Raw genomic sequence first — 27,935 nt, 5'->3', positions numbered from 1 at the left:
GGAAGCGTTGGTAAACGCACTCATTGTATCTGTTCAAGAAACCTTAAGGTTACAGGGTATTCCATCGGAAATAGCTGAAACTGAAATCCCTTTTGGGACTAAAAAACGCATCAAAGTGGCAAAGGTTTTTCCATTGCCCAAATGTTTTGGCAATCCAATGGAAGAAGAATGGCGTCTGCCAAAACGCACTTTTACTATTTCTAAACGCATTAACAGGCGTTATCCGTTTGAGGAAACCCTCATTAAGAAATGGACAGAACCACCTGTGGTGGATTCACCAATTGCTAGATTGAATAAAGCCACGGTTATTCCTCTAGAAGACGCTCCGTCTTTTAAAGATCCAGTGGATCGCAAGATAGAAGCTATGTCTCGCACCATGTTTTCCTTGATTGGATCAGCTTTCAGACCTATAATAGCTATTGGTCTGGTTTCGCAGGCTGTAACTGAATGGACCAAGTGGTTACGCCGGGACTTAGAAGAGGTCCCTCAGGCGGTATCAGATTTGTTGGAACAAATGATACAGGGGTTACAGTTTGTGTGTGATGCGGCGTTAGACGCCACTCCATTATTGGCGCGAGCATCAGTCTCAGCAGTGGTTCTCAGGCGTACACTGTGGCTAAAAGGTTGGTTAGCCGACCAAGGTTCCAAAAAAGCATTGGCTAATATCCCCTTTTTAGGAGAGCGTCTATTTGGAGCCAACTTAGATGAAATCATTAAGGATCTCACGGGTGGAAAGAGCACCTTTTTACCGCAAAATTTTAAAGGTAAAGGAACTCGTCAAAGACGAGGGCCTTCTTTTTCTGCTCACAAGAGGTTTTTTCGTCTCGCGGGTGAAAAAATTAAGTCCTCCAAAGCTCCTGCAGGAGGCGTCAGGGGTCGTTGGTCGGGCAAGCAAAAGCCCGCCCCCTCCAGACCTGAAGATAAACCGTCCAAAGCCTGAAGGTGCGCCCCCACCCATAACTGGGGTGGGGGGACGTCTTCGCCGGTTCCCGGATCCATGGCTTTCCAGAATCCCGGACAAATGGGTTTGCGAAGTCATAAGGTCAGGGTACAAGATCGAGTTTCGATCTCTCCCACCGGCGCGATTCTTCCCTTCCAATATCCGACTATCCCCGGATCGTTTAGAAGATCTGCGGAGAGCAGTCACAGATTTACTACAACAAGGAGTGGTAGTCCACGTTCCTTGGACAGAACGGTTTCAAGGGTTTTATTCAAACCTATTTACAATACCCAGGAAAGAGGGCAAAGTGCGTCCAATTCTGGACTTAAGGGCACTCAATTCTTTTGTCAACATAAGAAGATTCAGAATGGAGTCCATTTGCACAGTAGCAGCCTTCCTGCATCCAGGGGATGTCCTAGCGTCCATAGACATCAAGGACGCATATCTTCACATTCCCATTTTCGCAGGACATCAGCGATTTCTACGCTTTTCCGTAGAAGAGAACCACTATCAGTTTGTGGCGTTACCTTTCGGTCTCGCCACGGCTCCGCGGGTCTTCACGAAGGTGTTGGCCCCAATGTTGGCACTACTGCGCCAAAGAGGCATATCGATTCTTGGTTACCTAGACGATCTTCTGCTTCATGCAGAGTCTCCTCAGACCTTGCTACAAAACATAGAAATTACTATGATTTCTTTACAGGAATTCGGGTGGCTGGTGAACCAGCAAAAGTCATTTCTGGTTCCCACCCAGAGGCTCGAATATCTGGGTCTAATTCTAGACACAGTCAGGACAAGAGTTTTCCTTCCGGTAGGGAAACTCCGAAAGATTCAATCAGCAGTCCAGTTGTTACTGTCCAACAGCTGGTCTTCCCTTCGGACTTGCATGAGGGTTCTGGGGTTGATGGTGGCTTCGTTCGAAGCAGTCCCATTTGCCCAGTCCCATACCCGAATTCTTCAGCAAGAGATTCTTCTCAGATGGAATCGGAATCCGGAATCCCTGGACAATCAGATCCGATTGAGCAAACAGACCAGAGAGTCTCTGGTCTGGTGTCTTCGGTCTCCGATGCTCAGCCAGGGAAAGTCATTTCTGCCAATATATTGGACGATAGTGACCACGGATGCCAGTCTATCCGGATGGGGAGGAATTCTCGGTCAGTTATCTGTCCAGGGACTTTGGTCCCCGGAAGAATCCAGGTTACCGATGTATTGGAACTGAGAGCGATCAGACTTTGTCTGATTCACTGGACCGAGCAGTTCCAGGGCAGCCCGGTTCGGATCCAGTCGGATAATGCCACGGCCGTGGCTTATGTCAATCACCAGGGGGGCACCAAGAGTGTCCGAGCGGCCAAAGAAGTGGCTTGCATTCTTCGCTGGGCAGAACGATTTGTTCCAGCAATCTCTGCGGTGTTCATTCCGGGGGTGGAGAATTGGCAGGCAGATTATCTCAGCCGTCAGACTCTGGATCAGGGGGAATGGTCCCTCCATCCAGACGTTTTCCACCAGTTGTGCCTACGGTGGGGCACCCCGGATGTGGATCTGTTGGCATCACGATTCAACAGGAAAGTTCAGAGATTCGTGGCTCGCTCCCGCGATCCTCTAGCAGAAACCGCAGACGCACTGATCGCCCCGTGGGGGCAATACCAGCTAATGTATGCCTTCCCTCCTCTCGCGTTACTGCCAAGACTTCTTCGCAGGATAGAGGAGGAAGGAATTCCAGTAATTCTGGTAGCTCCGGACTGGCCTCGTCGAGCTTGGTACGCCGACGTGGTCAGACTGGTGGCGGACGTCCCGTGGAGACTTCCTCTCAGGGAGGACCTACTGTCTCAGGGACCGATCTTCCATCCTGCTTTACGATCGCTGGCTTTAACGGCCTGGCTATTGAGACCCAGGTGCTGAAGGACAAGGGATTGTCAGCTTCAGTTATTCCTACTCTAGTTGAAGCAAGGAAAGCGACTTCCAGAAAGATTTATCATCGCACATGGAAGTCCTACATTGCATGGTGTGAACCTTTGGGGTTCCGTCCTCGGTCTTATTCGATTAGTCGAATATTAGCTTTTCTGCAACAAGGGGTTGAGCAGAAACTGGCCTTGAGTACTATCAAGGGTCAGGTCTCAGCATTAGCTATCTTCTTTCAGAAGCCTTTGGCTACTCATTCCTTGGTGCGGAATTTCATCCAGGGGGTGCGACATCTGGCTCCGCCAGTGCACGCGCCGTTACCCCCCTGGGATCTTAATTTAGTGTTGTCGGTTCTTCAGAAACCTCCCTTTGAAGATATTAGGGAGATTCCTCTACCTACGTTGTCCCAGAAGGTGGCCTTCTTGGTGGCTATTACTTCTGCACGCAGGGTGTCAGAACTGGCCGCATTATCTTGTCGTTCACCATATCTGGTGGTTCATAGAGATAAGGTGGTTCTTCGTCCGAATCCATCCTTCCTACCAAAAGTGGTTTCAGAATTTCATCTGAATGAAGAAATTGTGTTACCTTCCCTGTGTCCTAAGCCCAGTCATCCTCGGGAGTTTGCTTTACACTCCTTGGATGTGGTCCGGGCGATCAGGGTATACTTGAAAACGACAGACTCGTTTCGCAAGACGGATTCACTTTTTGTGATCCCAGATGGACCCAAAAAGGGGTTGCCTGCATCTGCCGCGACCATTTCCAGATGGATCAGACAGACGGTAGTACAGGCTTATTCTATTAAGGGTCGGGAGCCCCCGTTCCCTGTTAAGGCGCACTCCACTCGGGCACTTAGTGCGTCATGGGCCTTTCGCCATCAGGCGTCAGTGGTCCAGGTGTGCAAGGCGGCTACCTGGTCGTCGGTGCATACCTTTACAAAACATTATAAAGTTGATGTAATGGCATCGTCTGATGCCTCGTTTGGCCGCAAGGTTTTGCAGGCCGCCATTTGAGGAGACCAGTGGTCTACCTCGAGGGTTTTTTCCGTTGGAATTTTTATTTGAGTCTCATTCTTTGTTTATAATGAGCCTTTAAAACTTCTAGTTTGGCACCGGTTGGGCCTTCTAGATTGGATTTGATTTTGTCAATCCCACCCCTCATTTGTGGCACTGCTTCTGGATGTCCCAGCTCTTGAGAATCAAGAAGACTACATCTGTCAATGAGCGATAGAGAAAAATTGATTTTTGTAAGATCTTACCGTAAAATCCTTTTCTCTTAAGCTCATTGACAGACGTAGTACCCTCCCCTCTATCATTGAGTTGGGTTGGGTTAAATTCTCTGTTACTGCTTTAGAACAGAACTGATTCCCTGTAGCAGAGAGAGGGAGGATATACCCTCAGGGACTGCCCCTAAGGTGGAGCCAGAACGTTTTGTCTTTCTGCCTAGTCCTACTCCTGCGGAGACAACATAACCCAGCTCTTGAGAATCAAGAAGACTACGTCTGTCAATGAGCTTAAGAGAAAAGGATTTTACGGTAAGATCTTACAAAAATCCATTTTTTAATGTGTGATCAGCAGCACCAGCTCACACAGCCTGAATCACTATTTTCCTCGCTGCTTGCTCCTAAGAGCCAGCGTGCGTTCCACCTGAGCCAGACGTGACGTCAGCAACACCCGGAAGTTCCATTGCAACCAAGACCTCAATGCATGAGGTCTAGTGAAATGCATTGAGGTCTTGGTTAGGCCGAAACCAGATTTTGCAGCTTTTCAGTTTTTATTTGGCCAGTCAAAAAGCATAGTGATCAAAGAGTCTGGCAAAGCCAAAAGGTTCTCCGTAAAATGTATGTAAACCCTAACATTGAACTTCTCTTATTTTTTCCCTTTTTGTCTGTTAAAGGCTAAGTCCATCTTTTACATACAGATAAATGCACATATACTATATATTTACAGGGGAAAAAATTAGCATTTATTTATTTTGCTAATCAGCCTGGAAATCATTGCAACTGTGATCAGTGTATGGTGGGTGTAATGCCAAGTTCCTACAGGTATGATTAATACAGCAGTCATGTTCCATTGGGAACTACACGTCCATCTGCCGCAGTGGAAGATAATAATTGTAGCAGTCTGATCCGTTTCAGGTGGACCTGATATGACTTTTCATTCTTCGCTATGGAGCGGCGGATATACACAGACTTGTGTCTGTTTACACATGCTTACCTCCAATCCAATCTGATCCGGTGAAAACAAACAAAAGGGCATCAGTTCCATGCTGTCTAGCTGGATGGGAGGGCATTCAGGTGTAAACAGATCCCCTGATGAGTAAAACGGATACAGCCGGTGTGAAAGGGCCATTAATGCATGACTCGGCTGTGCGGGGCTGCATCCGGAAATCTGCACAAATTTCAAAAGCTACATTAGCTGCGGGGGGAGGGGAAGCCCTTAAATTTGCCATTAAAAGTGTTTTATATCTGTTTAAAATGTGCAAAAAAATTCCCTGCTAAACCTGAGAGAATTCTTGTGAGCTGAACTTCCTGTGCTCTCTAACTGTGCTGACCGCTATCTGTTTGCATTGTTTCCAGCTACAAAACACCTCCTCCCTATGTTATGTATAAGAGACAAGGGTGAGGTTTTCTTATCTTTTCTAGGGTGACAGTGCTGCTCCCCCATAGACACAGTACAGAGCATGTGCAGTGTTACCCTAGAAAAGGACATATTACTGGCAGGATTACCGGGTGAAAACTAAAGTAAAAAAGCATGAATAAAAGAAAATGAGCACTGGGAAGCTGCAAAATTTTACATTTTTGTTATTGGGTTTTGATATACTTTAAGGGTCCTTTCACACAGGCTTTCCATTCAGGTTGAATAAATGATATTGCTGCGCTAAGTGAAACAAAACAATCGATGTGTAATAAAACAATCGCTGTGTAATAAATGTGTAATAAAGCAATCGCTGTGTAATAAATTACTAAAGTGACCAGATCTTCTCCAAAAACAAGCAATACTATCAATGCTAGATCAAAAAATAAAACGTGATGGTAAAAGTCCCAAAACACAGTGAAAATCAAGTGACACAGTATTAACTGAAATCTTCATCTGTGAATGTGATCAAAGGTGCTGCATGCTTCACTCCAAGTGCTCCTAGTGTCAAGTGTAAGATTAGCAGCTCACCTCAGAGACCGACTCATGAGAGTCAAATAAGCTTTGGGTTAATCACAGTCGCCTGGTAAGCCCTCCTATCACCGCCTCCAGATATTCTTTCCAGATAAGTAAGGCATCCGGTGTAAAAATAAAAAGGAGATCTAGTGCTCTCTGTATTATATATGGCTATTTATTAACACAAAAGATGAAATCGCACTTACATTGTCAAGCACGTAAGCAGCGTGATGACGTGCAGGCTCCTCCTCCCTTCGAAGTCTATGATGCAACGTGTACGGGAGAGGAGCCTGCACGTCATCACGCTGATTCCCGGAGGTTGTAGGAAGTGTTGTAATGCCAAGAAAGTCCGCACTGCTTACGTGCTTGACAATGTAAGTGCGATTTCATCTTTTGTGTTAATAAATTTGACACTAGGAGCACTTGGAGTGAAGCATGCAGATCCTTTGATCACATTCACAGATGAAGATTTCAGTTATTACTGTGTCACTTGATTTTCACTGTGTTTTGGGACTTTTACCATCACATTTTATTTTTTGATCTAGCATTGATAGTATTGCTTGTTTTTCGAGAAGATCTGGTCACTTTAGTAATTTATTACACAGCGATTGCTTTATTACACATTTATTACACAGCAATTGTTTTATTACACATCGATTGTTTTGTTTCACTTAACGCAGCAATATTATTTATTCAGTTACTTTTGGTGTTTTTGTGTTTGGCACTGATTGCTTGCAGCTTTGTGCACATTTTTTGTATCATTTAACTAGGGTTTGCGCTGATTATTTTTATTTTATTTCCGTTCAGGTTCACCTGCCAGTTTTTTATAAAAGGACTGCATTCTTTTCTTTATTTCCAGACCTAAACATGATGGATTGAAGGGTGCCTGATGTAAACAATTGCAAGTCTGTTTTTATCCGGCTGCCTAAAGATCAAAAACAGGTCTGCAAAGGTTCACAGTCAAAATGCAGGAAAAAAATGAACGGGTATGGATGTCATGCTGGTGCTCATCGGGGGATCTGTTCATGGATCCACTGCTGAACAGACCAGACACGACCTATGTAATAGAACCCTAACACATGCATAAAGTATTCTTTGGGTGTTTTATGGTTAGACTGTAATAAACTATGCTCACGTATAAAATCTGTAACAGGAAAATAAATGCCATTATTTTTAACTTTCCTTTTGTAACCCCATGTGCAGCAAATATGACATCTATGGATTCCAGATCCTCCCTGAGGATGAAGACGATGAGGAGAGATTGGTGGCCAAAGTAAGGGCCCTGGATATAAAGTCTTTGTCCCTGTCGGATAACCAAGAGATTTCAACAGTGGTGAAGTGGGAAAATTATTTTTCCAACATGGTGAACCGAGAAATGGTCCGTTCACCGGAGCTCAAAAACCTTGTCCGAAATGGAATCCCTCACCAACATCGTTCTAAAATGTGGAAATTGTTTGTAAACCAGCACATCAAGAAATTAAAGGATGAGGTCGGTCCTGATTACTTTGAAACCCTTCTCCGAAATGCCCTTGAGAAGCAAAATCCAGCTTCAAAGCAGATAGAACTGGACCTTATGAGGACATTGCCAAACAACAAGCACTACACATCATCCACCTCTGAGGGTATCCAGAAGCTACGCAATGTCCTGCTAGCTTATTCCTGGAGGAATCCTGATATTGGCTACTGCCAGGGACTGAATCGGTGAGGGAGGTTAGAGAAAGATGCTTGCGCTTTATGTATACAAATAGCAAGGCTGCAGCACAGCATAACGCACTGATGACAATGCATGCATTCCTCTCAACATTCTGAGATGGGAAAGAGGGTACCTTTTTACAGGCAGTATTTTTAAGTGAAAGGCACAAATATACCACATCCCCTGTTTCATCTTTAATACAGATAGGAGAAACAGAGAGATACTTTATGTACAGGAGCAATGTACTTATACATTTACAGACAATTGCTATGATCAGGAGAGAAACAATACTACAAAAAAGTCAAATCTCTAAAAAGTGGAACTAAATCCACACCCTACCCTAGAGCATTTGCCATTATGGCATAAATCATATGGCTCCTTCATGATGTGAGGTCCACACTCTCCCTCATCTCTTTGTCTATATTCTGGGTTCAGCATCTTCCCTTTTTGGCCATTGGATTGCCACTGATAATGCGATTCCTATGAATGCCCACTGGAGTAACATTGCTCTGAAACCTGGCCCTGTTTGCAGCATCTTACAAATGCTGGGGGTGTGCACTGCAGGCATTCGACTCAGAGAAAGCATTTGATAACAGACAAGTAAAGCAATTATCTTAATTATACAGTACAGGACACAGGCAACTAATTCATACACCATGGGTTACAGGCTCATATCCTTAGGTGATTGGACGATGGCAAGCTTTTGAGGACACGTCCCCGGCCACATCCCCTATACTCCACTCTGCGAGTCCTTATTTTTTTGGTAGTTTCTATAGGTGATGGACATCATCTTCTCCTAGAGAAACCAGCTTCATTAGCGTATTATTTTTCTCATGTTTATCTTCCGATTCTTCAATCAACCCTCACTGTCTTTTACTATCTACACAGAAGCAGTATATTAAGATAAATGCAACCTCACTATGAGGACAGCCGGTAATGTTGCTTCCAGCACGGAGTCCTCTGTGGATTGCATACGCTGACAGTTCGTGCAACACGCTGTTAGCCGCAGGTCTAGGTACGTGGTCCATCACCATGGAACCCAGTCCCTGCAGACCCCTTCAGGGATATGCCCACAGTGATGGGCAAAGCCTGGACTTTATATACAGTCCAGCGTTCTGGATAGGGTCACCCTATGTCTTTGACTGTTAGGCCCTTTTTACATAACTTTTCCGATCAGGTCTGTCTGTGTTTGTTTTTATTTATTCATTTATTTATTTATTTTTTTAGAAGGACCCGATTGGAGGTTCCATTCACCCCTATGACCTGCCAGATGTAAACGGAATTGTCTGTTTACACCCGCCTACCCCTGATCCAATTCAGTCCCCTAGAAACAAACAGAAAAGGATAATTCTACCTCCATCTAGGCAGAAATGGAGGTAGTTGTGTGCAGTCCGTTTACACCTGGCCACCCATAGAGCAGAGTGGGTTCTATCCGTATACGCTATGCAGAAACTGAATGGACACAGACCTGTCATCTGCCCACTCTTCTCATCAGCAGGGGATCTGTGAGCGGTTCCCCTGTTGATCGGAATTGAGTCCGCCCTGTGTGAAATGGGCCTTACTGTTTAAAACTGGGCTATGTTTGGAATGTATTCACTTCACAGTGTAAACTTTTCAAACCTGGCACTAAACATTCGCTCAGAACTTCATCTCAGGTGGATGATTAGTTGTTACATTGCACCACTGGTCACACAGTTTAACACGTTTTCCACCTAGAGCCCTTATACAGTAAGGTACTGAGACTTTTTATCCTATCCTTTCACCACAAGGATTTTTTGCAGGATAGTCTACACCTGGGTTACCTCATACTCCTACCGGACATGCTTACTCTATTTGTCACACCGTGAGTACCTAATAGGGAAATACCCTCACTTGTAGCTATGGCAGAGACCAGGTGAAAGGGAGCCAATTCTAAACAGCAGGCAAACATATCTTTGCTGAAGGCCCACACAACACTCAAACTCGGAGTTATGATGCATCCCTTGCACCAGGGCGGGACCTGGTTTTAACACCAATCTTAGGTGAATGGTCTCTTCATCCAGATGTGTTTAACCTAAAATGCCAAAATGGGGGACTCTGGATGTGGACATTGTAGCCTCCACATATAACAAACTACCTCTGTTGCTATCCAGAACCAGAGATCCTCTAGTTATCCCCTGGTCTCAGTTCAGGTTAATCTATGCCTTTTCTCCACTGAACATTCTTTCTCGCCTGCTCCACAAAAGAGAGCAAGACAGTGATTCCTTTGACACAAAACTGGCCCAGAAGAACCTGGTACACAGACATACTCAGATTTCCTGCACCCCCTGGCCTCCTCCCACAACAGGCTAGATTTGCTATCTCTAGACCCTCTACCCTGCTTCCCTCTGGCTTTAACAACATCAATGTTGGAACCCAGGTCTTGAAAGATTGAGGGGTCTTTTATGAAGATTTATTATCGCACCTGGAAATGTTCCTTCGCCTGAGGTGAACATGCAGTCACTTTAGTCCCAGAGATTACTCTGTGCCTTACTTTTTTGCCCTCCTACAAACAGGTGTAGACCAGAATCTTGCTTTTAGCACCCTGAAAGTGCAGGTTTTGACATTATCCATGCTTTTCAAGGTGTTTCTCATATTAGGCCCCCTTTTTTTAGCACAGTGCTTTCCTTGGAGCCCATCAGGGAGAATCTTGCTAATAGCTTTTCTGGTAGCCATCATGTCTGTCAGACTTGTCTCTGAACTGGCAACCCTTTCCTGTAAAGAGCCCTTTCTCATACTTCACAGCGCCAAGCTTGTATTACCCCAAGGGTGGTTTCCACAATCCATGCCAATGAGGATGTTGTTCTGTCATCCGTGTGCCTTTCTCTTAAGGATGTATCCAAAGGAAGTTTCTAAATTGCCTGGACATAGTCGAACCCATCAGAATGTACCTAAAATCAACTGCTTCCATTGGAAAAATGGGTTCCCTGGATGTTTTTTCCTCCAGAACTGGCAAGGAGCATCCTTTTTTTTTTTTTAAATCCACCATTGAGCGATGGATAAGAAATTTAATTAGAGAAGCTTATGCTTAAAAGCAAAAAACTCCTCCTGTGCCCATTCCTCCAGATCTGTTGGAGTATCCTGGGCCTTTAGGCACCAAGCTCTTCTTTATCCCAACTCTGTTAGGCCGCTACCTGGTCTTCTGTTCATACTTTTTCAAAGATTTACCAGGTCAAGGTCCAATCTTTTGCAGATGCAGCTTTCGCCTACAGGGTTTTGCAGCTGCACTTTTACCTCTCTTGTTTTTGGGCAAGTTGGCACAGTTCATTTTTCCAGTTGTTGGTCATCCTTGTATTCATTGCTTGGGAATGCCTCGCCCTCTAATGTACTCTAAAGAATTTACAGGTAGGTAGGTTGCAAGTTCTCTGTTTTGACAGAAGAGATTTATAAAGCCTCCTCTACCAAAAAAACTAACATTTTATAAGTTAAGTTCTATTTTCATTCAGTTCATTTAAAATTAAATCAAACTGATCTATTAAGTTTACCACAAGCATTTTTTGATGCTTGACTTTTTGATAACATAATCAAATTTTTTTTTTGCTATAAAGATTATCATATATATATATATATATATATATATATATATATATATATATATATATAATCTAAGTGGCGTTTATACCTTGTACACCAGTGGCTGTAGCTTAAAGGAAAGCTGTCTGTACAGCAAAGCATTTGTGTAGCATTCTTGAGGGCCGGTTCACACCGGGATCACACAGGAATGTGTCATACGTTCCTGTGCTGTTCCTGAACATTCCCATAAGGTGGGATATTGCAGCTCATTGATTTGAATGGGCTGCAAGTTGCACCAGAACACAGAAGAAGTAGTGCAGGCACTATTTTAAAAAAATCCACAGCACTAAATGGCATGGTACTGTGATACCATGCCATTTGGTGCAGCAAGTGCACTGCATTTGTAATCTCTGTTTTGAGGGCTGTTAAAAAACATATTGGCACCAATAGATTGCAAGGGCAGTGCGTTTGAGTGTGGGGGTGGGGAAACGTGCAGAACGTACCTTTCCTGCACCGTGTTCTGTTGTGAACCAACCGGGAAACTTTTAAAGTAGCCTTCACCAGTTTGAGAGTTTATACATAGACCTGTGTGCTGAGTTTCACATTAAATAAGATGTGGGTGGGCTTGAGCTTACTCTGGCACTGCTTAAAACTCTGCTAGTATTTGTTTAAAGTTACAGTCCACAAATTACTTTTTTTATTACTTAAATTCTTACTTGTTTTTAACATAAACTAGAGGCGAAGGGTGCTTTAAAGACTGTAAAGCTTTTTGAAAGCTTTGCAGGTGCTTTGTAAAAGTTTGCTATACATACTGTTATAAAAGCTGTAGAATCTTATGTTAATGTTTGTATAGAAATTCTGAAAAATCGCTCGTCCACGCACAAAATAGTACCATTAGTGACTCAACAAATTTTGTGGTTCTAAAAGGCTTGAGTTTTTTTTTACCTTAAAGTATAACTAAAGGTAAAACTTATTTTTTTTATATTTTTTTAAGTTTTGGATAGAGTGGAGGGGGATTAGAAAATGTGTCAGCTTTTATAGCTGTCAATGTCCCTTTTAAGGAGATTCCCCCTCTCTATTTGTCCTATTTACTGTTATCATTAAAGGGTAAAGTAAAAGAAAATCCCAAATTTTGGGTTGTCCCCAGAAAAGTAATAGAGGGGAAATCCTCCAATGGGTACACTAATTCTGGTGACCTGGGGGTCCCCAAAAGATTCCCTTAATTTTCAGGGATTTCCTCTCCTTTCCTGTTTGGCTTTGGGACAGGTAGTGAAGGGAAATCTCTGCAATGGGACACAGATTGCGAAAAAAAAAAAATTGAAAATAGTTCTAACCCTTCCTTGCTCTTTCCAAAAATAAAAAATAAAGTTTTACCTATAGTTTTACTTTAATGCATTCTCTGAATTAAGTGGGGTGGGGGAGGAGCCAGGATCACTGGCCGGGGAACCCGAAAGGTGGATTGGGGCTTCTTTAAAAAAACTAATATGCAGAGCAGGTAAGTATAACATGTTTAATAAAAAAAAAAAAAGTTTACAATCGATTAAAGCGGAAATAATTCCCTTTTTTTTTTTTTCTAAGCCCCCCCCCAGGTGGGTTATGCCATAATGTACTAGTATGCACAGCATATTAATACATTATGGCAGATTTACTTGTCATATGGTGTCCTCTAGCTCAGCGCTGGGACCGATCCGACGGGCCCCCGGTGCTTCCATCTTCGCATGGTCTTCCTTCCAGGTCCTGTGCCTTCGGCCACTTGATAGGCCAGGCTGCAATGAGGCCACTCCCACGCATGCACATGGGAGTCACATCACCACAGCACAGATTGGGGGTCAATCGTGGCCGTAAATGTTCGCTGAGCTGCACATGCGCAGCTCAGTGAACATGACAGCTGACAGGCAAAATGATGCATTTATGACAGAAGAGACCAATAAGGGTCTCTTCTGTCATTAATACCCTGCCTGTCAGACATTTGATTAAAAAACAACTCTACTTCCACTTTAAGAATTGTATTTGATTGCCATGCCAATGGTTTGAATTTTACAATTCGATTTTAGAATGTACAGAAGTAATGTAATGTTTATGCCACATACCATATATAAAACTAACAAATGTTCAGACAGCAAAAGTTCTACTTCTTTGTCAAACTTTACCAAGCATGTGCATTAAAATACATTTTTTTTTTGGAATCGATCAGATTTGGTCCGAAAATTATCACAAGGTAAAGGAGTGTACAAAATATATAATAGTAGTTAGTCTCATTCAACTGAACTGGATGAGAGCGCTGACCAGACTGTCCTGGCTGGAGGGCTGTCCCCCTATCAGAACACAAACGCTCACTGGGGGGAGATCGCTGTACTAACGTTGGATCGTTAGTACAGTGGCTCTGACCAGAGCTGTCAGGTTTTTTTTCGTTCAAAAAAAAAAAAAGGATAGTGTGTACTAGGCTTAAGAACAAGATGGGAGGTGTGAAAGTTGTCAATTCATCCTTTTCTAGTTGCATAATCCTTTACCTGGGTGTCCAAAAGGCTTTGTAGGTGTTCATTCTTCAAATTGAATGGCAGAAGGTGTTAACTGTCAAAAAGAGATGGTAGAGATGTAAAGTCCGTACACATGGGGCGAATGTCATGCGACATTCAGCCCGTGTGTACTGGAGCCAGTCCGGCATGACTGAAGCTGTCTGCAGACTGGCTCCCAGTCAGTGCTCTCTGTCAATGGCTGGGAGCGCTGATCAGAGTGTTCTGGTGGAGGGGTGGGCGTCCCCTTGTCAGAACACAATAGCACAGCAGGGGAGATCTCTGTACTAACAGCGGTGGATTGTTAGTACAGCTGATCCGTCTGTTTTATTTTTAATTCAGCCTTCTGGGTTAAACGAAAAAGAACTGTCAGTGTGTACTAGGCTTAAAAATTGCGTTATATATGAATGGAAGACCGAAGTTGTCAAGTGTACAAAATAACTTGTGGCTTTCAAGCCCATGTTGTGTTTGTATCCCTGCCCATGACAACAGAATTCCACCCTATTCCAACATTTATCTAAAAAAGGAAAGAATTTTGTTGCTTTGGGTAAAATTGCTTTATTTATATCATTGTTTAATTTTCTGTTTGAGGCCGATCCTTTAAAGTACTGCTTCTAGTCAGTCATTACTGTCAGTTTGCTAAATGAACTGCTCTGCGAGTATGCAAGTGTGTGCAGGTCCTTCAAAGTGGCTGCATTCCATTGACATTACAAGCTTAGCCATTTCTTAATACTTGAGGAATATGTAGTGGTTTTGTACATATTTTATTTACTATGGTCAGGACCATAAAAAATATAATATATATTAGGCAGGTATATATTTTTAAGGCTAACTCTACCTTTCATACCATGTTACATGTCACACAGATATTTAAGATGTAACCTGGTGCCAAGCCTGCCCGCATCTCCAAACTGCACCCCCCCCCCCTTCTCTGGCAGGATCAGAGTTCTTCTCATTGCTATTATTTCACTATTCTTGACTTCTTTACATGATTGCTTAAAGATAACATATTACAAATGTATTTATTTAATTTATAGTTCAGGCTTGCTTCTGAATGATTGAATGCGCCCTTATTTGGCTTTCATTACTTTAGTTGAAGCTTAAAGTCACAGATGAGATACCTGTGAGATCCAAAAGTTGCTACCTTGTCAGCTGCCTGGTCTCATACCTATAACATATGCTGCCTCCCTGCTCTGGAGTGTACATTAGAGTAACAAATAACAGAATCCCACAGTTAAGCAAGGAGAAAAGGTAAGGCCACCATTGCTGACCTACTCTTCAAAATGCTAGTTTTCTGGTCCTCATAATAACCCCTTGGTCTTGTTCCCTTCTGAGTCACCGGCCCAGAACCAGTTTGCAGATCAGAAGTTTTAATTTTCCTCTGACTTGACTTTCTGCATAACCACTCTAGATTTTTTCTGTGAAAGTATTGAAGCCAGAGGCAGAACAGCAAATAGAATTTTCGGAATGCGTTCAGCAGCAGCAATCCCTGTGTTTTTTCTTATGACATGATTTATTTTTCGTTTTTTTTTAAAATAAAAGAATGGTAATTAAATTTTTCATGAGTAAACTTTCAATTAAGAACAATATTTTAATTTTTGTAGAATTCCAATTTGTTACTGTTGTCAGTTTATCAGGTTACTGGGTCTTGTGTATATAACACCATATGCCCTTTGTTCTAGGTTGGCCGCCATAGCACTCCTTTATCTTGACCAGGAAGATGCTTTTTGGTGCCTGGTTACAATTGTAGAGGTGTTCATGCCACGAGATTATTACACCAAAACACTTCTGGGATCCCAGGTATGCGTTTCTGTTCTACTAACCTGTTTATTATTCAACTCTAAAAGGAAAAAGCTATTGTAATTAGCAGAAAGTACATATGAGCAATGATGAATTCTGCCCTGAATTTATTCCAATGCAACATCGCTGTACACGCCAAGGTTTTGCATTTCCATTTCCATGCTTCTGGAATGCAAAACCCATTTAAAGCAGGTCAAACGCACCTATTAATGAATTATGAATGATCTCAAAAGCATGTCAAACTAACGCTATCAACACAAATACAAAGTCCGTTAAAGGATAAGTTGACCTTTGGAAACATGTTACATGTTCCACCTGGTTTCAGATACACTGACAGTGTGGAGGGGACCTGCATGGCTGTAACGCTCCTGCGTTTTTGTAGTAGGCTGGATATGCAGCTGCAAAATCTCCACTCAGTAGTCATGTAGAGATGTGTTGAATAACCAGATCCAACTCTCCAGACTCATCACTGTGGGCCTGTCAGCTTCAACATACAGATATATACACACTCAATAAGATGTTCCTGGAGTGGTAGAATGTAAATGACAGTATGAAGGTGATGTGCTGAAGGGACAGGTGTGAACAGTGATAGAGATGGTAAGCACTTGATAGGTTTGTTCAGGAGAGTACTAGATGGTATTAGGTAGAGTGCAGATAGGTTAGTAATCGAGTATGGTAACAGGTGGTAAGGACAGCAGATGACAATTACAGGATAGACTAACCCAGTGCAAGGATAGATGGTAGTAGACTCAAGAGCTAGCAATCTATGTAGCAGTGCAGATGATAGATGGTAGTAGACTTAAGAGCAAGCAATCTATGTAACAGTGCAGATGATAGATGGTAGTAGACTCAAGAGCTAGCAATCTATGTAACAGTGCAGATGGTAGATAGTGTAAGTAAGGTTATGGAGGATTCCCCTGTGGGGTACTTATCACTAGTAAATGTTAGTAGTAGAGGGGTCCAGTAGAGAGGGAAAGATCTGGTAGCGAGATACAGGGATCAGTAGAGAGGTTCTGGTCTGCTCCAGGTAGAAGTAATTAGCTGGAGGTTCCGACAGCAAGACAGGCTTGAAAGCATGTGGATACACAAGGCAGGTTGAGTGAAGGGTGGAAACAGCATGCCGAGAGTGATCGGGTAGCGAGATACAGGATCAGATATGAAACAAGTTCAGGTAGCGAGATACAGGAGCGAGTAACATCTGGTATGCTGTTTCACTGATGGCAGGTTGAACGAACGATGTGAGTGAGAACGCTGGCGGTTGAAATAGCCGCTCTGCGGCGCTCAGCGATGACATCATCTGTCTTAAAGGTGTATGCGTACCACCTAGTAAGAAAGGTGGGACGCATATTTGGAAGGAAATAAATTATTAAGGGTACCAGAGGTACCAGAATCTTACAATGGCATGAGCGATCTCCTGATCGCTGGTGTAATGCTTTACAGCAGGGGTCAGGAACCTTTTTGGCTGAGAGAGCCACGAACACCACATATTTTCAAATGTAATTCCGTGAGAGCCATACACTATATTTCAGGGGTCGGGAACATAAGTAACGCAGTGACGAATCGCAAAAAATGGCCTGGTCATTAAGGGGGTAAAACCTTCCAGGGCTGAAGTGGTTAAAGGAGCTGAAATATTTAAGTTGACTTCTGTTCACACTAGTGCGATTTGCAGGGCACGACAATGGAAAGGAGAAATAACCTTAGCGCAAACAGAAAGTGGATGTGTAGCCCTTATGTCCTAAAATGTCAATGTCTGGGGAAATGTTATTAAAAAATTCCACTGTATATACAGCTGCAGGCCTGCAGCACTTCTTCAGTGAGGGTATTGGGAGCCTCTGTAAACTGTGAATAAAAGATAAAAAAGAAGGTGCAGGCTAGACTATAATTTTTTGCTTTCTGTGCTTCCCTGTCTCAACTTAGTAATTGCAAATACTCTTTCTGAAAGAGTATTTGCAATTACTTGAGACAGGGGAAGCACAGAATGCAAAATATTTACATTGACGAGTCTGACTGACCTGTCGCTTCAGGACCTCCCTCGGCTCTACGCTGAGCCTGCGCTGCCGCCTGGAGAAGAGGGAGGTGGCCGGTGGTGGGTGGAGTAAATTTACGAGCGGAGGAGGAATTTGACCATTGCCCTCGCTCTCCCGCTGTCACTTGACGGCGCTGACGTCATGTGACATCACTGGTTGCTAAACGCCAAGTGGCATACTAGCAACCAGTGTGGCCACAGCGCGCAGGCATGGACTCGACTCGGGGCTATTAATGATATACTCCTAACAGGACACCCTATTTGTCTGCGAGCCAGATGCAGCCATCAAAAGAGCCACAGGTTCCCTACCCCTGCTTTATTATCTTTTTTTTTTTTTTTTTTGTACAAAGGTGAACTAATCCTTTAAAGTAGGCCCTAAATGAAAACCGTCTTTCTGAGCCCCTAACAGCAGTAAAACCCCAACAGGGGCTCTAATTCTTCACTCTATCCAAAACTAAAAGAAAAAGGCTTGGCTGGGCATACAATACTGGTATGAAGTGTATATGAATAACTAGGACTAGCAAGCTGTCTGGATACTAATGTCTCATATAAGCACATAAACACTCTTATGAAACATATGGTGTGTTCCATGGCCCTACGTATATACAGTCAGGTCCATAAATATTGGGACACTGACTCAATTCTAATCTTTTTGGCTCTATACACCACCACAATGGATTTTAAATGAAACAAACAAGATGTGCTCTAACTGCAGACTTTCAGTTTTAATCTGAGGGTATTTACATCCAAATCAGGTGAAAGGTGTAGGAATTACAACAGTTTGTATATGTGCCTCCCACTTTTTAAGGGACCAAAAGTAATGGGACGATTGGCTGCTCAGCTATTCCATGGCCAGGTGTGAATTATTCCCTCATTATCCCATTTACAAGGAGCAGATAAAAGATCCAGAGTTAATTTCAAGTGTGCTATTTGCATTTGAAATCTGTTGCTGTCAACTCTCAATATGAGATCGAAAGGGTTGTCACTATCAGTGAAGCAATCCATCAAAGAGCTCAGCAACACCAAAAGACCCGGAAGACCACGGAAAACAACTCCGGTGGATGACCAAAGAATTCTTTCCCTGGTGAAGAAAACACCCTTCACAACAGTTGGCCAAATCAAGAACCCTTTCCAGGAGGTAGCTGTATGTGTGTCAAAGTTAACAATCAAGAGAAGACTTCACCAGAGTGAATACAGAGGGTTCACCACAAGATATAAACCATTGGTGAGCCTCAAAAACAGGAAGGCCAGATTAGAGTTTGCCAAACAACATCTAAAAAAGCCTTCACAGTTCTGGAACCACATCCTATGGACAGATGAGACCAAAATCAACTTGTGTCAGAATGATGGGAAGAGAAGAGTATGGAGAAGGAAAGGAACTGCTCATGATCCAAAGCATACCACCTCATCAGTGAAGCATGGTGGTGGTAGTGTCATGGCGTGGGCATGTTTGGCTGCCAATGGAACTGGTTCTCTTGTATTTATTGATGATGTGACTGCTGACAAAAGCAGCAGTATGAATTCTGAAGTGTTTCGGGCAATTTTATCTTCTCCTATTCAGCTAAATGCTTCAGAACTCATTGGACAGCGCTTCACAGTGCAGATGGGCAATGACCCGAAGCATACTGCTAAAGCAACCAAAGAGTTTTTTAAGGGATAGAAGTGGAATGTTATGCAATGGCCAAGTCAATCACCTGACCTGAATCCGATTGAGCATGCATTTCACTTGCTGAAGACAAAACTGAAGGGAAAATGCCCCAAGAACAAGCAGGAACTGAAGACAGTTGCAGTAGAGGCCTGGCAGAGCATCACCAGGGATGAAACCCAGCGTCTGGTGATGTCTATGCTTTCCAGACTTCAGGCTTTAATTGACTGCAAAGGATTTGCAACCAAGTATTAAAAAGTGAAAGTTTGATTTATGATTGTTAATCTGTCCCATTACTTTTGGTCCCTTAAAAAGTGGGAGGCACATATACAAATTATTGTAATTCCTACACCGTTCACCTGATTTGGATGTAAAAACCCTCAAATAAAAGCTGAAAGTCTGCAGTTAAAGCACATCTTGTTTGTTTCATTTCAAATCCATTGTGGTAGTGTATAAAGCCAAAAAGATTAGAATTGTGTTGATGTCCCAATATTTATGGACCTGACTGTAAAGACTGTATTGGGCTAGATGACACAGAGTTGACAATGTGGTCCTTGTTTAGGTCTGCTTCCTCCTCACACTCAAGACATTTTAGTGGTCCTGCAGTTATGAATAGGCACTAAATATTTACATTCTTTCAGCTTTCATTCAGGCCACATTCACACCTAGGAATAGGCCCAACACTGATTACATGGGCAAACCCCAGTGGCAGCTTCAAACGATGAAAATAATGGGAAGCTGCTGGCTCCCGCAGCTAATTGTGATTGGCCCTGGACCGCCCTGCTGGGGTTCTTGCATGTAATCGGTGTCTGGCCCATTCGCAGGTGTGAATGTGGCCTTATGCCTATTCAAAAGTAAGGCCCCTTTCACACACGCGTACCATTCAGATCTGCCTGTCAGTTTTTCAGGCGGATCTGAACAGATGCCCCATGCATCTCTATGGGGCAGCGGATGTCAGTGGAGACATGTCCGCTGACATCCAGTCAAATCCGGACGGATGGAAACCCTGTTTTCCATCCATCCGTCTGGCGGATGGGATCGGAGGAGAACGGACAGGTGGTCCGTTCTCACCTGATTCCCGCATAGAGAACAGCAGGGATCTGACACCTCCGTCTCTGCACACAGAGCAGAGACTTAGCTGTCATCCGCCTGCTCAGCGGGGATCGGTGGATCGATCCCCCGCTGAGCAGAACAGAGTCCGCTGACAGAGCAGAAAGGTGAAAAAGGGGCCTAAGACTTTTTTTTTTTTTTTTTTAAATCTCTTTTTTTTATCTGCAGGTGGATCAGAGGGTTTTCAAGGATCTCATGAGTGAAAAGCTGCCCCGTCTCTGCGCTCATTTTGAGCAGTACAGTGTTGATTACACTCTGATTACCTTTAACTGGTTCCTGGTGGTGTTTGTGGATAGTGTGGTCAGTGACATCTTCTTCAGAATTTGGGACTCTTTCCTGTATGAAGGGTCAAAGGTAAGAAAACAAAAGTCTTTGTTATAATAGATATACACTCACCAGCCACTTTATTAGGTACACCTGTTCAGTTGATTGGTAACACAAATAGCTAATCAGCCAATCACATGGCAGCAACTCAATACATCTAGACATTGTGAAGACAACTTGCTAAAGTTTAAACCGAGCATCAGAATGGGGAAGGAAGGGGATTTAAGTGACTTTGAACATGTGACATGGTTGTTGGTGGCAGACGGGCTGGTCTGAGTATTTCAAAAACTGCTGATTTACTTGGATTTTCACACACACCCATCTCTCGGGTTTACAGAAACTGGTCCAAAAAAGAGAAATTATTCAGCAAGTGGCATTTGTGTGGACAAAATTGCTTTGTTGATGTCAGAGGAAAATGGGCAGACTGGTTTGAGATGATAGAAAGACAATAGTAAGTCAAATACCCACTCATTACAACCAAGGTTTGCAGAATACATTTCTGAATGCACAATATATCAAACCTTAAAGCAGATAGGCTAAAGCAGTGGAAGACCACACCAGGTGACAGGCTACAGCAGTGGAAGACCACACCAGGTGACATGAATTTTGCCTGGTCTGATGAGTCGATTTTAGCTGTGACATTCAGGTGGTAGAGTCAGAATATGGAGTAAAAAAACATGAAAGCATGGATCCATCCTTCCTTGTATCCAATGGTTCAGAGTGGTGTAATGATGTGGGGGATATTTTCTTGGCACACTATGGGCCCCTTAGTACCAATGGAGCATCATTTAAATGCTAAGGTCTGCCTGAGTATTGTTGCTGACCATGTCCATCCCTTTATGACTACAGTGTATCCATCTTCTGATGGCTCCTTCCAGCAGGATAATGCACCATGTCACACAGCCCAAATCATCTCAGCCTGGTTTCTTGAACATGACAATGCGTTCACTGTACTCCAGTGGCCTCCACAATCACCATCTCTCAATCCAATGGAGCGCCTTTGGGATGTGGTGGAATGGGAGATTCGCATCATAAATGTGCAGCTGACAAATCACAGAAACGGCATGATGCTATCAAGTCAATTTGCACCAAAATCTTTGTGGAATGTTTCCAACACCTTGGTAAAAAATCTATGCCATGAAGAATTAAGGCAGTTCTGAAGGCAAAGAGGGGTCCAAGCTGGTACTTGCAAGTTGTACCTAATAAAGTGGCCAGTGAAAAAAAAAATATATATATATAATAAATATATATATATATATATATATATATATATATATACACACAGTAAACCCTCCATTGCGGGGGTTACGTTCCGGACCCAGCCGCGAAAAGTGAAAATCCGCAAAATAGAAAAACCCTATTAAAATGCATTGTAGGCATGTTTTTTTTACTGTCACTGTACGTGTAAAAGCATTTTAAGGTCTTTAAACACACTTTTAAAACAATAGAAACTCATTTAAACACATAAGATACTGAGGGACATATCAAGAGCTATGGAAAACACAAAAATATGTCATTTTTAATGATTTATATAGTAAAATAACATTACAAAAAAAAAAAAAAAACGTAATATACCGGGACCGCAAAAACTGAACTGCGATGGAGCGGGGGTTTACTATATATATATATATATATATATATATATATATATATATATATATATATACTCGATAAGTCGACCCGAATATAAGCCGAGGCCCCTAATTTTACCACAAAAAAGTGGGAAAACTTATTGACTCGAGTATAAGCCTAGGGTGGGAAATTCAGCAGCTACTGGACCCAACTGGACCACCACGAGGCACAAAACAGGAGCTGCGGGCATGGTACAGGAGATGGCGCAGGTCATGGTATAGGCATTGCACAGGTCATGGTAAGGGCATGGCACAGGTGATGGTACAGGCATGGCACAGGCATGGCACAGATGATGGTATAGGCATGGCACAGGTAATGGTATAGGCATGGCACAGGTCATGGTACAGGCATGGCACAGGTCATGGTACAGGAGATGGTATAGGCATGGCACAGGTGATGGTATAGGCATAGCACAGGTGATGGTATAGGCATGGCACAGTAGGTATAGGCATGGCACAGTAGGTATAGGCATGGCACAGTAGGTATAGGCATGGCACAGTATGTACAGGCATGGCGCAGGAGATGCAGTGCTGTGGGCATGGTACAGGAGAATGTCCTGTATTATACCCGCAGCACTGCATGAGGAAATGCAGAGGCTGCGGAGGAGTCTCACTTACCTGTCGGTGAGGCGCCTTCGATTTAAAAATCGTGCCGCCCGGCGCCAATACGTCACCGCAAATGCGCCGCCGATGCTCGGGAAAGCCGGTACACGTTATTCCCGGGCATGCGGCACATGCACAGTAACACGTCGGAGCCAGGCGGCGCCATTTTTAAAAAGACTGTGACTCGAGTATAAGCCGAGGGGGGCATTTTCAGCATGAAAAAACATGCTGAAAAACTCAGCTTATACTCGAGTATATACGGTATACACCCACACAAACACCCACATATAAATACAGTGTTAAGCTATAGATATTTTTTTTATATATAGTTTGGTTAGAATAGCGAGTAGAAAGAGATACATAATAAAAACTCTATTTGATGTGCAGAGTGACTGCATTTAATCATTCATTGGGTCATTGCCTCTCTTTGACAACCATAGTGCATTCTAGTGGATTTTCTGTAGAAGTATATGGAGATCTCACTGGTGACATAAAAGATATTCTGTCTCATTTTACCCACAATGAGGGAAAATGTTATAGATGGAGTTGCTTTTAACACCGCATTCACACTGCAGCGGCACGACTTCGGGGGCGACCTGTGAAGTCGCGTGCAGCGTGACTTGCACGTACTTCATAAAATGAATGTCTATGCAAGTCGCTCCAGGTCGCCCCGAAGTAGTATAGGAACCTTTTTCTTAGTCGGAGCGACTTGTGTCGCTCCTATTAGAACGGTTCCTGTACAACACAATGGACCGCGACTTGTCAGGCTGACCAAGTCGCCTGACAAGTCGTAATAGTGTGAATGGAGTCTTAATGCTGGTTTTGCATCAAATATTTTTTAGATATCATATTCACTCCTGTGAAGTCCTTTTCTGATAACCTATTCCATTTCTTGTCTATATTTTAGGTGATATTTCGCTTTGCCCTGGGGCTTTTTAAATACAAAGAGGAGGAAATTTTAAAAATCCAAGACTCCACTTCGATATTTAAGTATCTTAGATATTTTAGCCGGACCATTCTTGATGCAAGGTATGTTTCCTGCTGCTAGAAAGAATATGAATCCAGATTGTTAGCTCATGAAAAATAGAAGAACCTTTAAAAAATTTGAAGCCATTACTCGTTTTACATAGATTGTAGATTATATCTATAGTAAATAACCCATATAGAAATGTATAAGAAAGATAAATATGGATAAAATGCACAAAAGTCCCTTTTTGTAAAGGTAAGCTTATTTTCTTCCCTTCATATTTTTAGTGGCAGCACAAGTGGATCAGAACCTCTACATTTGTGCATTATCTCTATGGCTTATTATTTTCTCATCTATATTATATGCGAGTCTTCTGATGTCATAGCATTCTGCAATTTCAGAAAACATTATGCTACTTAAAGTATAACTAAGGGCAAAACTTTTTTTTTTTGTTTTGGATATTGTGTAGAGGGATTTGAATGCTTGTCTGTTTTTATTGCTGTCTGTGCCCACGTTAAGGAGATTCACCCCCTCTATTTGTCCTTTTTTCCATTATCAAGGTGAATGTAAAATAAAACGCCAGGTTTTAAGTTGTCCTCAGAAACGTAATATAGGGGAAATCTTCCAATAGGGACACTAGTTCTGGTAGCCTGGGGGTCCCCAAGAAATTTCCTTAATTTGCAGGGACTTCCTCTCACTTCCTGTTTGGCTATTGGGACAGGAAGTGAAGAAGTCTCTGCAATGGCGAAAAAAACAAATCTGATAGGGGTTATAACCCTCCTTTACTCTATCCAAAATGAAAGAAAAAAGTTTTGCTTGTAGTTCTACATTAATATTTCTGTTCACCACAACTCACCTCTTGGCTGTGTTACAGTGGGTACGGAAAGTATTCAGACCCCCTTCAATTTTTCACTCTTTGTTATATTGCAGCCATTTGCTAAAATCATTTAAGTTCATTCTTCTTCCTCATGAATGTACACATAGCACCCCATACTGACAGAAAAACACAGAATTGTTGACATTGTTGCAGATTTATTAAAAAAGAAAAACTGAAATATCACATGGTCCTAAGTATTCAGACCCTTTGCTGTGACACTCATATATTTAACTCAGGTGCTTTCCATTTCTTCTGATCATCCTTGAGATGGTTCTACACCTTCATTTGAGTCCAGCTGTGTTTGATTATACTGATTGGACTTGATTAGGAAAGCCACACACCTGTCTATATAAGACCTTCCAGATCACAATGCATGTCAGAGCAAATGAGAATCATGAGGTCAAAGGAACTGCCTGAAGAGCTCAGAGACAGAATTGTGGCAAGGCACAGATCTGGCCAAGGTTACAAAAAGATTTCTGCTGCACTTAAGGTTCCTAAGAGCACAGTGGCCTCCATAATCCTCAAATGGAAGACGTTTGGGAGGACCAGAACCCTTCCTAGAGCTGGCCGTCCGGCCAAACTGAGCTATCGGGGGAGAAGAGCCTTGGTGAGAGAGGTAAAGAAGAACCCAAAGATCACTGTGGCTGAGCTCCAGAGATGCAGTCAGGAGATGGGAGAAAGTTGTAGAAAGTCAACCATCACTGCAGCCCTCCACCAGTCGGGGCTTTATGGCAGAGTGGCCCGACGGAAGCCTCTCCTCAGTGTAAGACACATGAAAGCCCGCATAGAGTTTGCTAAAAAAATACCTGAAGGACTCCAAGATGGTGAGAAATAAGATTCTCTGGTCTGATGAGACCAAAATAGAACTTTTTGGCCTTAATTCTAAGCGGTATGTGTGGAGAAAACCAGGCACTGCTCATCACCTGTCCAATACAGTCCCAACAGTGAAGCATGGTGGTGGCAGCATCATGTTGTGGGGGTGTTTTTCAGCTGCAGGGACAGAACGACTGGTTGCAATCGAGGGAAAGATGAATGCGGCCAAGTACAGGGATATCCTGGACAAAAACCTTCTCCAGAGTGCTCTGGACCTCAGACTGGGCCGAAGGTTTACCTTCCAACAAGACATTGACCCTAAGCACACAGCTAAAATAACAAAGGAGTGGCTTCACAACAACTCTGTGACTGTTCTTGAATGGCCCAGCCAGAGCCCTGACTTAAACCCAATTGAGCATCTCTGGAGAGACCTAAAAATGGCTGTCCACCAACGTTTACCATCCAACCTGACAGAACTGGAGAGGATCTGCAAGGAGGAATGGCAGAGGATCCCCAAATCCAGGTGTGAAAGACTTGTTGCATGTTTCCCAAAAAGACTCCTGGCTGTATTAGATCAAAAGGGGGCTTCTACTAAATACTGAGCAAAGGGTCTGAATACTTAGGACCATGTGATATTTCAGTTTTTCTTTTTTAATAAATCTGCAACAATGTCAACAATTCTGTGTTTTTCTGTCAGTATGGGGTGCTATGTGTACATTCATGAGGAAGAAGAATGAACTTAAATGATTTTAGCAAATGGCTGCAATATAACAAAGAGTGAAACATTTAAGGGGGTCTGAATACTTTCCGTACCCACTGTAAATTCTCTGTGTACATAGAATCAAGACATTTTTTTTTTTCGTAATGAAGACATTTTTTGTTTTTGTTCTGTTTTTCTTCAGACAATTGTAGTTTACTAGTCTGTAGAGGAATGTGGTTACATTGTTACCAGAATACATTAGACAAAAATAAAATTGCATTATGATTTTGGAATGTTTCTTATGCATTGCAGAAAACTTGGCAACATTGCATTTGTGGACATGAATCCATTTCCATTACGCCAGATCCGCAACCGCCGCACATACCATTTGGAGAAAGTGCGCCTGGAGCTGTCTGAACTCGAGGCCATACGTGCAGATTTCATAAGAGAGCGAGAGACTAACCCAGAGAGAAGAGACCTCATCAGTGATGATGATGAAGATAGTTAAGCTGTGGCAGATGCTACAGAAGACTTTTTATAAAGTATCTACTCTAAGATTGTCCTGAACAGCCTTTGAAAAAAAACGCTGGGCGTATTTCAAAGCAATGGAATCTTTCCTTCAGGTATCTTCTGTGGCCAAAATCATCTGAACACATTCCCTGAAGCCAACTTTTGAACCCATAAAGCAAAGAGGGTTGATTGCTATATGTGTCGGACCATTGTTACAAGAAAATTCCATGAACTCTTGTCCAAGATGGACAACGTTTATTACGAAGCCTAAATGTCATCTGGTGGTTGACCTTTCTGCAGTTAGAAAGGAAAATTTGGAAGACTTATTTATCATACTCTCAACTAATCATATTTTTGTTTATTCTGGTCAGATCAGTTAAAGAAGATTGCTGATGATTATGGCACTTTGCATAAGCAGTATTTGTAGTAGGCAAAGCAAGACTTATCCTTAATATCTTGCTTTTACTTGGACATTCTTTTAAAATACGACTCAAAGCACTTGGATACGCTTGTCAGCAGTTCTGTTCTTCACTATCATTCCAGGCCATTGCTGTTTCTGATACTTTTTTTGTATCTATAACAGATATAAGTATTTTTTCTATGTTATATTTTGTTAATTTTTTATACTTTCATTGACCTTAAATGTATCACTGTAATACTTTGAATATGTAAACAATATTAACTGAAGCAGTATTAGAAAAATGTTGGTCTACTTGTACCCAGAACAAGTCGGGGGGTAACATGCTGGATAAACCTAGGACCAAAGTAATTTAACCACTCTTCATCTTGTTATTAAATGTTACCTAAGTGTAATTCGGAGTGAAATAAAAAAAAAAAAAAAAGGAATAATGTCCACATCCCAGAGGCAATGACTTGTAAAACTACCAGTACCAGAGTTATGGTTTCCCTTACTGTGAATGGGTGACAACATTGTAATCTGGCCCCTGAATATTCATAGAGCATTGTTACCTAGGCAGTATTAAAAAGCCCCATTGGACCATGCTGAAATATCTTGGCACACTATGGGGTTGATTTACTAAAACTGAATAGTGCAAAATCTGGCACAGCTCTGAATAGAAACCAATTGGCTTTTTTTTTCTTTGGTCAAAGCTGAAGTTAGAAGCTGATTGGCTGCCGTGATCTTCGGCACCAGATTTTGCACTCTCCAGTTTTAGTAAATCAACCCCATTGTGTCCAGACTTCCTTT

At 42.6% G+C, this 27,935-nt stretch overlaps 1 protein-coding gene across 1 annotated transcript in view; it reads left to right on the top strand.

Annotated features, from left to right (window-relative positions):
• Positions 1-27,502, top strand: part of TBC1D2B (TBC1 domain family member 2B) — a 104,655-nt gene extending 77,153 nt beyond the window's left edge. The window contains exons 9-13 of the mRNA XM_082254326.1: positions 7,189-7,686; positions 15,405-15,522; positions 20,472-20,657; positions 23,769-23,890; positions 26,531-27,502. Coding sequence (XP_082110452.1) covers positions 7,189-7,686; positions 15,405-15,522; positions 20,472-20,657; positions 23,769-23,890; positions 26,531-26,726 — 1,120 coding nt within the window. The 3' untranslated portion in view covers positions 26,727-27,502. The remainder of the gene's footprint in view (positions 1-7,188; positions 7,687-15,404; positions 15,523-20,471; positions 20,658-23,768; positions 23,891-26,530) is intronic.
• The last annotated feature ends 433 nt before the right edge of the window (positions 27,503-27,935 follow it).

Source organism: Pelophylax lessonae (genome assembly GCF_965119305.1).
Source record: "Pelophylax lessonae genome assembly, chromosome: 4".
In the NCBI taxonomy this organism is placed as follows: domain Eukaryota; kingdom Metazoa; phylum Chordata; class Amphibia; order Anura; family Ranidae; genus Pelophylax; species Pelophylax lessonae.
This window is presented reverse-complemented; position numbering and strand designations above follow the sequence as displayed.